The sequence below is a fragment of the Malus sylvestris genome, chromosome 15, assembly GCF_916048215.2.
Source record: "Malus sylvestris chromosome 15, drMalSylv7.2, whole genome shotgun sequence".
Taxonomy (NCBI): Eukaryota; Viridiplantae; Streptophyta; class Magnoliopsida; order Rosales; family Rosaceae; genus Malus; species Malus sylvestris.
The window spans coordinates 47290915-47305587 of NC_062274.1; the positions used below are offsets into that span (position 1 = coordinate 47290915).

Genomic DNA, 14673 nt, shown 5'->3' on the forward strand with positions numbered 1-14673 from the left:
CGTTTGTGTGCCTTTATCGGCACAGATACCTATGGTTTTCCATCGACTTCCCTATCAGCTTCTTTCGTATGGTGGCAGCGGATTGTTTGGTGATGTTTCAAGGAAGGTGGAGCTATGTGCCTTCTTCTTCCTGAGCCTTTGTTTGGTCAGAATTTAGGTTGCCGTGTGGTGGAGGACCTCTGGTGGCATGGTGATGGTAGGGATGTAAATTACTTGAGTTTTTTGGTTTATTTAAGTTTGAGGGTCTACTTTTTAGCTGCGCAAGTTGGTTTTCAGGCAGGTGCAGGAAGCACCAGCGGCGGATCTATTAAGGGACCAGGGTGGTCCCGGGACCACCCGAAGCTCGGAAAAATGGCTGTGAGGATCTTCAAAGACCACCCTAGTCTGGGCAGTGATGGAGAAGAACAGCAGCAATGGTGGCTGCTGCACGCTGTGCGTTTCAGGAAGAGAAGAAGAAAGCCAAAAAAAATTTCAAAATGACGTGGCCAAAACGACGTCGTTTTGAGCCAAGTCATTAAAAAAATTTGAAGCCTCACTCATGTGAGAACCTTCACACGATCAGCTCCTTCAGCAATCAGAACCTTCACTTCAATAATACCTAATCTTGCCGCTCGGCCCGCTCCTGTTCCTTAAGCATCGATCAACTCTCTGCTGCACCTGCACTCTAGTTTATGTTCACCGTTGCAACTTGCACCGACGAGCGGGGCGACGACATCTCTGTTCTCCGTGTAAAGCTCTGGTCTGGACTCTGGAGGCTAGCCGGTAGTCCTCTTCTTCTTGGTCAAAGAGGTTTGTACTTTGTAATTGTACTCTCTTTGACTCTGTGAAGTCTCTGTCCATTAAATAATTTTGCCATCCACAGATCCACTATCTGATAGTGTTACTGTGTCTGTGTTAGTATATATGAATCATGAATGTGTAGGTGGCTGGGGTCCGAGAGCAGAGGAAATTTATGCTTATGAAATGTTTGATCTTTGGTCTGAAAGAGAGTAGATTAACTAAAGAAGTGGTAGTGTGTGTAATGTGTTGGCTGTATATTGTGAATTGGAGCATAGAACTAGTTTTTGATGTTAAATGGGTGGCTGAAGATCGGTGCTTTCTTTCGATATTCGTTTCGTATTTTTGTGTAATGTGTTGGCTATACACATTAAGGGATTGAACCTGCTTCGTTACTCTCTGTAATTTTGTCTTCCAATCGTGTGGCATTTGGCTGAGTGTAATAAGTGCATACTGTTGATTATTGACTCAAACATGTAGTCAAAGTCTAAATCTTTGGGCTACTTTGTGGTAATGGGAGGCAAACAAGATTTGTGCCTAATTTGTGCCTAACTCCTTTTGACTTGATGGTAGGCCTTTGGCCATTGATGTCTTTGAAGAGTTTTTTCTTTGGCTATAAAAAGAGAGCAAGGTGCAACCCATAAGCATGGAGAAGTAGAGAAGAACAAGGAAGAGAGAAAAATAGCAAGAAGCCATTTGGCATAGAGAAGAATTTTCTCAAATTGGCTTGCTTTGTATTTTTGGTTTTCTCTTCCTATTGTAAGTGTGAGAGCTTGGGGTTATTTGGGTCTTTGGGAAATTGAGTGATAAACACTATTGTATGTTCTCATTGATTATAATGGAATACTCTGTCGTCTCCAAACTGGATGTAGGCATTGCCGAACCAGTATAAATCTTGGTGTTCTTGTTGGTGTTGGTTTTATTCTGTTCTGTTTTAACTATTCACTTACAGTCGTATGCCGCTTCCGCACAACAAGTGGTATCAGAGCCCAGTTCCGTGAATAGTGTTGGCGCTACAGTTCTGTGAACAGTGAATTGCTACAGTATCTGTGAACAGTATTGTACCTGTGAACAATGCCGTATTTGTGAACAGTGCCGAGTAGATGGCTGGAGATAAAGATGAATCTGTAAAGAAAGAGTCAGCATCATCTTCATCTTCATCCAATAGACATCCAACCACTACTACAAGGTTAGAGGTTGATAAATTCAATGGCTCTAATAATTTTGGTATGTGGCAATGTGAAGTTATGGATGTGTTGTATCAACAAGAGTTGGATATGGTTCTGGAAGATAAACCAGAAGATATTGATGACAAGCAGTGGACGCGAATTAATCTTCATGCTTGTGCTGCTATTCGATCATTCCTTGATAAGGAGTTGAAATACCCGTATATGAAGGAAACTTCTGCTAAGGAGTTATGGACGAAATTGGAGGAGAAGTATATGACCAAGAGCGCAGAAAATCGTCTCTTCTTGAAGAAGCGACTCTTCCGATTTCAGTATCGTCCAGGTATCTCTATGCACGAACACCTCAATGATTATAATAAAATACTTGCTGATTTAGCAAACCTTGATGTGAAAATTCCTGACGAGGACAAGGCACTATGTTTGTTAAATTCATTGCCTGATGATTATGATCATTTGACAACTACTCTGTTGTATGGAAAATCCGAGGTGAAACTTGATGAGGTGTCTGCGGCATTGGTGAATCATGAGTGTCGTAAGAAGGAATTGAAGACTCACAATTCACAAACCGAGGCATTTGTTGCAAATGGTCGAACAGAGGAAAGAAAATCTGGGAAGCGGGGAAAATCTCGTTCAAAGTCACGAGGGAAGTTTCCTGCTAAAGATGAATGTGCTTTTTGTCGCCAAAAGGGGCATTGGAAGAAAGACTGCCCCAAATTGAAGAACAAAGAGAAGGAGAAAGCGGGTTCTGAAGCAAATATTGTAAAATCTGGAGATGATGATTTCGAGTTTGCTTTGGCTAGTTCATATGCTGATGGTCACTCAAATGAGTGGATTTTGGATTCAGGTTGCACCTATCATATGTGTCCCATTCGGGAATGGTTTTCTAATTTTGAGGAGCTGGATGGTGGAGTTGTTTTGATGGGTAATAATAATGCCTGCAAAACACAAGGGATAGGCAAAATCTGTTTGAAGATGCATGATGGAACAGTAAGAGAATTAAGTGATGTTCGGTATGTACCGGATATGAAGAAAAATCTCATCTCATTGGGTGCATTGGAATCCAAGGGTCTCAAGATCACCATGGAGGGTGGAGTTCTTAAAGCTGTGTACGGGGCACTGGTGGTGATGAAAGGTACAAGACGAAATAACTTGTATTTCTTGCAGGGGAGTACAGTTATTGGTGGAGCAGCTGTCACCGAAGCTGCTGACGCAGATAGCACAGACACCACGAGGTTATGGCATATGCGTCTTGGGCATGCTGGTGAAAAAGCGTTGCAAGGATTGGTGAAGCAAGGCTTATTGAAAGGTGCAAAGGCATGCAAATTGGAATTCTGTGAGCATTGTGTGTTGGGTAAGCAAACTAGAGTAAAATTTGGCACTGCTATTCACCACACTAAAGGCATTCTTGATTATGTTCACACTGATGTTTGGGGACCTTCCAAGAATGCATCTTGGGGAGGTAGCCATTATTTTGTCTCCTTTGTTGATGACTTCTCTAGAAGAATATGGGTGTACACCATGAAGCGTAAAGATGAAGTCTTGAAGATATTCCTGAAGTGGAAAAAAATGATTGAAACGCAAAGCGGTCGAAAGATCAAGACTCTCAGATCAGACAATGGGGGTGAATATAAGTCTGATCCTTTCTTGAAAGTTTTTCAAGATGAGGGTATTGTGAGGCACTTCACGGTTAGGGAGACACCGCAACAGAATGGGGTGGCGGAGCGCATGAACCGTACTTTGCTTGAGAAAGTTTGGTGTATGTTGTCTAATGCTGGATTAGGCAAGGCATTTTGGGCTGAGGCACTCACTTATGCAAGTCATCTCATTAATCGATTGCCAGCTGCTGCGAACGAGGGCAAAACGCCCATGGAGGTATGGTCTGGTAAACCTTGTACTGATTACAAGTTTTTACACATATTTGGTTGTCCTGCTTACTATTATGTCAGAGAAAGCAAGTTGGATCCAAGAGCAAAGAAAGCTCTATTTATGGGCTTTAGCACTGGCGCGAAGGGATACCGACTCTGGTGTCCAGATGAGAAGAAATTTGTTGTAAGCAGAGATGTGACTTTTGATGAGGCTGCTATGGTTAATCAGAACAAGCATGAAGGTGAAACTGAAGCGACCGAGACCATGAGTAGCTTAAAGCAGGTGGAGTTACTGAAGACTCCAGTTGTTCCAGTAAGGTCTGATGTTTCAAACACTAGTCCTACAGTTAATTCTGATGATGAGGATGAGGATGATGAAGAGGATGCACCTACCCAAGAGCCTCCACAGCAACAAGACTATATTGCAACCAGAAGATCGAGAAGGGAAATCCGAAAGCCTGCTCGATTTACTGATATTGTGGCATATGCACTTCCCGTTATTGAAGATGATATTCCATCCGCCTACAAAGAAGCTGTCATGAGTTCAGAGTGCGAGTTGTGGAAGAAATCTATGGATGAGGAGATGAAATCTCTTCATAAAAATGAGACTTGGAAGCTGGTTCAGTTACCAAAGGGGAAGAAAGCAATTGGTTGTAAATGGGTGTATGCCAAAAAGATGGAATCTTTGGGAAGAGACAATGTAAGATTCAAAGCCAGATTGGTAGCTAAAGGCTACGCTCAGAAGGAAGGCATTGACTACAATGAGGTATTTTCTCCTGTAGTAAAACATTCTTCTATTCGTATTTTGTTGGCTTTGGTTGTGCAGTTTAACCTTGAGTTGGCCCAACTTGATGTCAAGACTGCATTCTTACATGGTGATTTGGAGAAGGAGATTTATATGTCTCAACCAGAAGGTTTTAAGGTTGCTGGAAAGGAAAATTGGGTTTGCAAATTGGAAAAATCATTGTATGGCTTGAAGCAGTCTCCAAGACAATGGTACAAGCGATTTGATAGATTTATGATCGGGCAGAAGTACACAAGAAGTCACTATGACCATTGTGTATACTTTCGCAAACTACAAGATGGAACCTTCATTTATCTGCTTTTATATGTTGATGATATGCTTATAGCATGTAAGAGCAAAGTGGAGATTACAAGGTTGAAGACTCAACTAAGTAATGAATTTGAGATGAAGGACTTGGGAGAAGCTCGGAAGATACTAGGTATGGAAATTGAAAGAGATAGAGTGAATGGCAAGATTAGTCTGTGTCAGAAGCAGTATTTGAAGAAGGTACTACAACGTTTCAGGATGAATGAAAATTCAAAACCGGTTAGTACACCTCTTGCCTCTCATTTCAAACTTAGCGCTTCTATGTCTCCTAAAACTGTTGAAGAGAGTCAGTACATGGCTCAAATTCCTTATGCAAATGTTGTTGGTAGTTTGATGTATGCTATGGTGTGTACTAGGCCTGATATTTCACAAGCTGTTAGCATTGTCAGTAGATATATGCATAATCCAGGAAAAGGGTACTGTGGATGTTGGTTTATTGTTCCAGCAGGATAAAGTTACTGGTAAATGTGTTGTTGGATATGTGGATTCTGATTACGCAGGTGATTTGGACAAGCGTAGGTCCACTACTGGTTTTGTATTCTCTATTGCTGGAGGTCCAGTAAGTTGGAGGTCGATTCTGCAATCTACAGTTGCTTTGTCGACTACTGAGGCAGAATACATGGCTGTAACAGAAGCTATAAAGGAAGCCATCTGGCTTCAAGGGTTGCTTGATGACTTAGGGGTTCAACAAGACCATGTGGATGTTCATTGCGACAGTCAGAGTGCTATTCATTTAGCAAAGAATCAAGTTCATCATGCACGTACGAAACACATTGACGTGAGGTTCCATTTTGTTCGTGAGGTTATTGACGAGGGAGATATTCTTCTTCAGAAGATTGGGACCGCTGACAATCCTGCGGATATGTTAACGAAGCCAGTTTCGTTGCACAAGTTTAAGCACTGCTTAGACTTGATTGGCATTTGTAAAATTTGTTGATTGCCCCATGGGGGATTGGGAGACGACTATTAGGAGTTCTACTTAGAGGGTTTGAGTCAAGGTGGAGATTGTTGATTATTGACTCAAACATGTAGTCAAAGTCTAAATCTTTGGGCTACTTTGTGGTAATGGGAGGCAAACAAGATTTGTGCCTAATTTGTGCCTAACTCCTTTTGACTTGATGGTAGGCCTTTGGCCATTGATGTCTTTGAAGAGTTTTTTCTTTGGCTATAAAAGGAGAGCAAGGTGCAACCCATAAGCATGGAGAAGTAGAGAAGAACAAGGAAGAGAGAAAAATAGCAAGAAGCCATTTGGCATAGAGAAGAATTTTCTCAAATTGTCTTGCTTTGTATTTTTGGTTTTCTCTTCCTATTGTAAGTGTGAGAGCTTGGGGTTATTTGGGTCTTTGGGAAATTGAGTGATAAACACTATTGTATGTTCTCATTGATTATAGTGGAATACTCCGTCGTCTCCAAACTGGATGTAGGCATTGCCGAACCAGTATAAATCTTGGTGTTCTTGTTGGTGTTGGTTTTATTCTGTTCTGTTTTAACTATTCACTTACAGTCGTATGCCGCTTCCGCACAACACATACTTTTCAATGAAGGCCAATGAACAGAGCATCACTAAAATGCCCTAATTAGAACAAAACCTTTGGTTACACCGTGTACACTCCAATTCAAAATGAGAACTTAAATTTGGTGGCTGTCTTTACTAATTACGATGGACTTTTTACACAGAATTTCACATACTAGTTGTTATCAATTAGTTGAACACTCCAATTCAAAATGAGAACTTAAATTTAAGCAGGTTCTATTCTACGATATTCGTCTTATATGTTTTTGTGTAATGTATTGTGAATTGGAGTGTACAACTAGTTTGTGATGCTAAAAGGGTGTGTAAAAATCTGTGCTTTCTTTCAATATTGTTTCCGTGCTTGTTTTCTGAACTTGAGGTGGTAGTGGAATTGCAGGGACTATTTCCTAGAGTATAGTGAGTTGATCAAGCCGCAGCCTTTGCCTTTGGAAGGTGTAAACAATATATTCTACAATCTGTGCGTTTCTCACAAGTGCAAGGTATGTTGGGACCACCCTAAATTAAAATCCTAGATCCGCCACTGGGAAGCACCAAAACCAGCCCTTCATCACCAACCCCACTAACACCATAATTTGCATAAACATGGATCTATGTTTGTGTTGTAAAAGCTCATACACATGATGGTAGGGCTTTGACGAAACAAGAATGTGCTTGTAACCACATGATCTCTGTGACAGCTGGTGGTGTTTCTCCACAAAACAACAATACGTGCTTGCAATCACCTCCTCTTCAAATCATGTGTATGCATTGGATGTCGGGAGAAAATTGGGGAACTGGTCCTGGCAAGGTGATACGTATTGTCTGCCGAAGAGCTTCTGAGAATTTCCAGGCGAAGTTATCGGGCTCTCTTACCCACCCTCCTCAACTTCAGTTGCTGTTGTTGTTTACAGTGCCAGTGCAAATGTGCCGGATTGATCACCTTGTGATGCCCGATGATCAAGACGGTGAAAGTGACAGGCCAAACGGTCAAACATCAAACATAAGTTGACAGAATTCTTAACAGACAATCAAAGTAAGAGAAAACGAACTGCAACCAAGGGTTTTGGAGTAATTCCATTCCCAAGTCCAGCATTATTTTTGGGACATCTTTCGAAAAGTAATCTAGTGCTGATCGACAAACCGTGGATGTATGTGGTTAAATCTTTGGACTCGGCACATGTACACAAGCATGTTTTCGGGACCTAATGTTATGGAGTGACGAAGAACTGGAAGAGCAGATCAGGTTTGCGAATTCTCGCGTGAATAGTGACTTTTCATGCATGAACAATAGTTTTTCACAGCTGTTTTACCATGACATAATTGTGATTAAGGCGTTTCAATTCTGTTTTAGTAGGTTGAAAACATCTTTTAAAATTCTAGTATTAAGTTTAATACTAACTTATTAACTAAAAATGATATTGTTTCTCTTTAACTTCTCTGCATAACATATGTAGCAGTTACAAGTTATCAATTGAAAGCAAAGCAATTTTCTTTCTTTTGCTGATTTAACTAACTTTTGAGCTCACTCTTCAAGCAATACTCCAATTCCTTTGGAGCTCACTTTTGAGCTGTGCAAGCTGATTTTCAGGCAGGACCACACTCACTAATCGACCGACGTTATTAGTACTTGCAGGAAGCACCAAAACCAGCCCTTCATCACCAACCCCACTAACACCATAATTTGCATAAACTGGTTTTTGTCCCTTCAATTCAAGCCTATAAATCTCTGCCTCTTCCAAGTTCATGAATGTGAGTTTTGCTCCGTAAGCTATGAAGTCCGAATTTATCCCGCCCTCCTCCCTCCCTGTCATCTCCTCAATTGCACCATTCTCTTCTGCCCTTTTGTTCATAATCAGCTCTACCAAATCTGACACTTCAGCTTCTGCAACCAAGAAATTTGCTTCAACTGTGCTCCACACCATGTCATTAGTCCGAATTTCGAATTCCCCCTTGTGCGCATTTTTGGTACAAATTGTCACCCTTCTTATCTGCTCTGAGCTTTCCTTAATCTTTGACAAGGTTTTCCATATGATAGCAGAAAGAACTTCAAAAGCTGAGGAGACTTTTGCCGATTGGTTGCTTGGAGGACAAGAAATGTTTGAGACCAAATGATCAAGTTTCTCAGCAGAAACATGAAAAATGTGTTTCCTCATCTTGTAATTGTTGGGTGTCACCCAGTAATCACCTACTGGATCAACCCTTTTCAGAGAAAATGGTGTTTTGGGAACTGAAGAAAGTGATGGGAATTCATGTTTTCCGGGAGGTGGCACGTGGAGGAGCTTCCGCGGCACGTGACCGGCCATGATCTTCCCCCACATGTTCATGAAGTTTGAGGCAGAAAACGCATCTCCAAGGACGTTGGCCCAGCTGAGTCCCACTGCCATTCCTCCACATTTGAACCAAGTGAACTGCTTGCAAATTACCACATGAAAAAACGACCATGTAAATATGTGCAAAGAGGATTCATCTAATCAATATGGTTGAAAATAACAAAACATGTCTAATCAGGTCTCTGTCAAAAGTTCCACGTAGCGATTGTGATTTACGCCTATTTCTGGCATGTACTTATTATCACACATACACAAATAGATAATTATGAAAAAAAAGACGCGTATAACTCATATCATTGTAGCTACAATTATACGTTACTTATACGATTATATGATTGTACTCCCAGCCTAAGGGGTGGTTTGGAAGTGAGGTGCTTAAAAAAAAAGCATCCATGAAAAAAAGTTGTGAGGGTTTTAGGTGTTTGGTAAACTAAAAAAAATGACTTATTTTGGAAGCTGCTATGAGAATAAGCTGAAATCAAAGGAAAAAGTTGAAGCTGCTATTTGCAGCTTTGGAAAACTGGCTTTTTTTCAAGCACACGGAGCTACAGTGCTCCTTTAATGAAAAGACCCACCATCAGACTTTTTTTTTTCAAAAGCACTTTTACAAAAAAGTTTACCAAACACTCTGCTGATTTATTTCACAGCCGCTTATTCTCACAGCTGTTTTTTTTCAAAACACATCAATACCAAACCAGCCCTAAACGACAGATTCTCTCTTAAAACCACGAAACCACATCATCATGACTTCAATCAATCACAACGAAGTGTTATGATTTATTTTTCCTTTGCTTCTCTCTCCTATTAGTTTCTACGAATTGCAACCGGAGTAGATGCCACTATAATTGTGCTTGAATGATTGAGAGATTTTCTCCTCTGCACGCCTACTCCAGTTATGATTGAGTAGGCACCAAGAACAAGAAATTTAGAAATACAGGTATTTTTGTTGTATTGGATTTATACAATTTTTGTTGAATTAACAAATAGCATGCACATATACTGAAATACCAAGAACAAAAGATGAGCTAAAACAAGTACATAGTATAGTTATTACCTGTAAAAAGACCAAAGGAGAGTAACCAAGATCAGGACCAAGGGATTGATTATAAGCAAGACCATCAAAGAGAGAAGAGTCCTCCACAGCCCTGGCGAACCATTCATCAACTGTTTCTTCAGAATGCGCTTCTACAATTCTCACACCGCCGTCGTTACACTTGATGAACGGCCTCCCCGTTTCGGTTATCCGGATCCTCCCCGAGGCAGTGATGTGGAGCTGCAGGAGCTCGAACATAGGTTTCTTCAAGTCATAAATTGTGAGCCCCTCAACTGCCTCGCTCTTGAAGAAGTAGACCCCTTTGATGTAGTGAAGCTTCATGGCCAAGTCCATGTTGGTCAGCTCATGGACCTTGTTTTCATCACCTGTCATTGTAGCTGGAACAACCGATGAGAGCCTCAAGCTGGTTGATGAAACCATTTTGGAATTACAAGGTGGACTAGTTTAATGAAGCCTCTTGAGAAGGAACTAGCTTGATAGGGATAATATATATCGATATATTGGTACTAGCTATTAATGTCAACTAAATTTGCAGCTGGATATGCTGTAATTAACTTTTGGACCATCTTCCTTTCGAGAGCAATGGCCAGAGTGACCGTGACATGGCCATATAATTTTATTAATGGATATTACTTGCAATTTTTACGAAGATTGCACATATTCTATCCATTGCAAATAACCTATTTCACTGTATCTTTCATAATCTGAACCGGTTAATTTTTTTAGTCTTAGCTTTAAGGTCATCCCTATAAAAAAAATATTCGAATTGATGATTGTTTGGTCATCCATGTGTATCAAATAAATGTATGGTTCATCATGAATATGTTATTTGATTTCTCACAGTCAATTCTTTTTTGTACTTTTGGATGCACAAAATATCTCCAAGTCAGTGGTTTTTTGTAGAGTTGGTCTTCACGTGAAGATTAAAAAATTGAACAATTTCGATTATAAAACTTATACAATGAAAGTACACTATTCACAAGGGGCTGGGATATGTTCATTACTTCCATAAATATCCAAGTATTATCCTATATTAATTTACTTTCGGAAATGATTTTTACACAAGATTTTTTTTCTCGTACTCTTGTTTATTTTTGTCTCTTGATCAGCATTTTATTATTCAATCTAAATGCTAGAAATACACAAAGTTGTGGAGAGAGAAAAATAGTACAAAAATAATTCCTTTCTTCTAGATGCCATGGTCCAAGGAAATTGTGGATACTCTTTTAATTTAAGGGAATTTTAACGAAAAACTCATGATATTGTTCATTTTAACGAAAAACCACATTTTTACTCTAAAAATTCAATCCTGATATTATTCACTTATAACACATTTTTGTCATTTTCGTTAAAACTCAAAGTTTTTAAACTATTTTCATTAGTTTTCCTTTAATTTAATGGTAAGTGATCATTTAACTTTTATTGTACTTTTCCTTCGCAGTTAAATTAAAATCGAACAGTGAATGACTCTAATCATTTTCTCAGGCCATGAAATCTAGGTCAAACGGGACTCGTGTGAAAATCAAGTGGCTTGATTTTATTTGTTTATAATTTACATGTCTCCAGCGCTATGTCAAAATTTTCCATTTTCCTCATCTTAACTTGTAACCGTGTAACTTTGCTTCCATCTCGTGTCCTATATCATCCCAATATATCAAGTTGGGTCAAAAAAATCGTTAGCTTAGCTGATGCATGCGCTTGTGTAGACTTCAATTGACCATGACCATTTTAAAATTGTATTCGCTAATTATTGTTTTAAGTGTTTGATTCTCGTGTTTCTTTGACATAAGATTTTAACGAGACCACATAAGTTGAAAACAAACCAAAACGGAAAAGAAAAACAAAAACACCAAAAAAACAAAGAACTTGCCGCCTAATTAATGTAACTGGAAGTTGGGAGTTGCCTCCTAAAAATATAGCTGGAAGTTGGAACCTGGTGCCATCTGCAACTTGGGTTGTTTTTTGGGTTAATTTTTATGGTATGTTTCTTAATTTCTACCTAATACCTAATATTATCTCACCTTGGATGAAACATGCCTCATACAGGATATGCCCCCTACATCAATAATATGCCCTTTAATATGCATTGTCAGTCCAGTTTTACTTTTTTGTTGTCTGTTTCTTCCTCTTTCTATCTATCTACCACGCATGCTGTCCTTAGTAAGAACTATTGCCTCCTGAACGGTGCAGCCGGGTCAGCGGTGGATAGAACCTTCCTCTTCGACTTACTGCTACTCACATGAGTAAATTCTATCTTCTTACCTTTGAGTAGTAATATCGTTTGTATTTAAAAAACAATTCACCTGGAAACCTGTGAGTTAATTTGCTGTTTCTTCCTCCTATCGCCATGCTAACCTATACAGTATACATGAATGTGCGGTGTCGATGAGCTTTTTAGGGTGAAAAAACGCACCTCATTGCACAAAATGATGGTTCTGAGAGCCGACAGAACTATGAATGCTCAACTACGTACGTGAAATTGTTGGAATTTAATTTGTTAGTGGTTTTAAATTAAAGAGAACTTTTATTTCATATTTAATTATTATTTTAATTACTTTGTTGTTACACCCAAACTTTTTTTTTAAGACAATGGTATTAAATTATTGATGATAAACATCCAGTACAAAGAAACTAGAATTTTCAAAAGGAAAACTATCGAAAAGGGCTTCAAAACTTTGAGTTTTAACCAAAAACCACCTACTAACTTTATTTAATGATAAGGACAAGAGAAAAAAAAATTAAAAAAAATACATAACAAAAGTTTGGTGCAGCCCCTACTTACTACGCCAAGTGCGCTTGCCGTCAATTACAAAGAGGTCAAGGCCAACGACAACCAAGCCCTCCATGAGCTCTTCCTCAGGGCCTACAATTAATCCCTCTGGGTCCCCAACAAGATAAATAATGTTGTATGATCTTGATGAATATGGAAGGAAAGGTTACAAAGAATAAACAGAGTTTGATTTTTCTTTTTGGTCTTTTGTCGCGGTGAATGCTTTCTATTGGTGTAAGCTAGAAAGATCTCACTCCCAAGTCCCCAACCCACTTTTTTTTTTTTTTTGGATCAAAGTGGACAATAGTTATCATTGTGGACGTAGTGACCTTGTTGTCATGTTCTACTTTCAAGTTTCTTTCTGAAACATCATTTTTTTTTGTGTTTTCGACGCTTTTGTGTGAGTTTCTGGTGAACCCAATTGGGGTTTCTTGCGCTTGCAGTACTTAGTGGATGAATCTGCGGCCGATAAGTTGAAGAAAATCTACTCTACTTAGCGCGCCTGCCAAGTGTTTGATGTAATGCCCGAAAGATCATGAAGATATCTAGGCTGCAAAATGTGACTAAAGTTATAATAATGGAAAAACTTGAATTAACTGAGTCATCATCTGTGCCAATATATGTGGAATACTTTTGTAAAGTTTCAGAAAACCTAATGCCAACATTGATAAAGGGAAGAAATAGAGAATTGTTCAGAGTTCAAATTGATTTTGCATTTAAAATGTAAGAGAGAAATGAACGCGTGTGCATAGCCGTAGTGGTTGGAAGGATGTGCAACACAACAAAACATCCACCATAAAAAAGGTGTGGCCCTTGAGGGCTTCGATGGTGCCCTCTTCTCCATTGGGCATGAATTCGCCACAGCCATCCATAACAGTCCCTCCTATGCTGTACATGGTTCTTAAGGCACTCCTTGTAGTAAGTTTTCATAAACAGTGTCATAAGTTTCATAAACAGTGTCGTAAGTTTTCATAAACAGTGTAGTAAGTTTCATAAACAATGTCCTAAGTTTCATAAACAGTGTAGTAGTTTCATAAACAGTGTACCGTGAGTCTGCGCATCAAATTTTTGTCATTTTTATTAAAATTATGCCTTTTTCATTAAAATTTAAGTTCTTTTGTCATTTTTATTAAAATTTAAGTATTTTTAATTAAATAAAGTTATAGCATGGTTTTTTTATTAAAATAAACTTAGTCCAAGCCCTTTTCATGAAGGTTCCCATTTTCAAACTGGTCATAGTTGAACTGTTAGAGATTTCAATAATAAATATATAAATGATTATATATATATTGACTTGGCGTTGCATTGTGCAGCATGTGTGTGTATAATAGATAAAGGGTGATGAGGTGCGCAGCAAGTATATGGGCAGCAACCTTTACAAAAGATTAGGCTTCATTCAACCTTTTACAGTTGTATATTTTGTTGAATGGTTGCAACTTTTGATTATAAGACATGATGATATTTATTTTCTGAAAAATCTATATAGAAGACATGTCTTTTGGGTTAACACTATTAAGAAAGATTGTATATCTTCAACTAAAATGAAAGGACTCGATGAACGGGTGCTTTGATGCCTATAAATACCTATTGTGGCATAATGTTTCACACACAATTTCAGAAATTTGTTTCTACATTCCTTGCTCTCTTCTCTCTCCATCACATTCATACAATTTCTTTCTAGTTATTTCTAAGGGAATATAATTCGGTTTTGCTAATCGAATATTCCATACTTTATTGTATCCTGGAAGTGATTTGCCAAGATACCTTTAGCAAACTCATTCGAGTAGGGGCAAATAACACTTTAAGAAAACGATTCAAGTCATACCTCAAAGTCATCATTTGGATTATTCTCCACATTTCTTCATTTAATCTAACATGAACGATTAAGCAATATGAACTATACATAAGGGCTTGATCATTGGTCTACCAAAGTAGCTTTATTCTCCTTCCATTCACACAGATTGTGAGAATCAAGAGTCCGAAGTTTAGTCATCGAATTGTGTAGCCTACTTTGGAGTCTCCCCTTGGGTGTCCGACTCATTTGCGCTCTTACCAACAGGGACCTT

At 38.9% G+C, this 14673-nt stretch overlaps 1 protein-coding gene across 1 annotated transcript; it reads right to left on the reverse strand.

Annotated features, from left to right (window-relative positions):
- Positions 1–7852: 7852 nt before the first annotated feature.
- Positions 7853–10313, reverse strand: LOC126603165 (protein ECERIFERUM 2-like). Its single transcript, XM_050269925.1, has 2 exons — positions 9838–10313; positions 7853–8861 (listed from the first exon to the last, which is right to left on the reverse strand). The coding sequence occupies exons 1-2, from the start codon at positions 10255–10257 to the stop codon at positions 7983–7985; spliced, it is 1299 nt and encodes a 432-aa protein (XP_050125882.1). The 5' UTR covers positions 10258–10313; the 3' UTR covers positions 7853–7982.
- Between the last annotated feature and the right edge of the window lie 4360 nt (positions 10314–14673).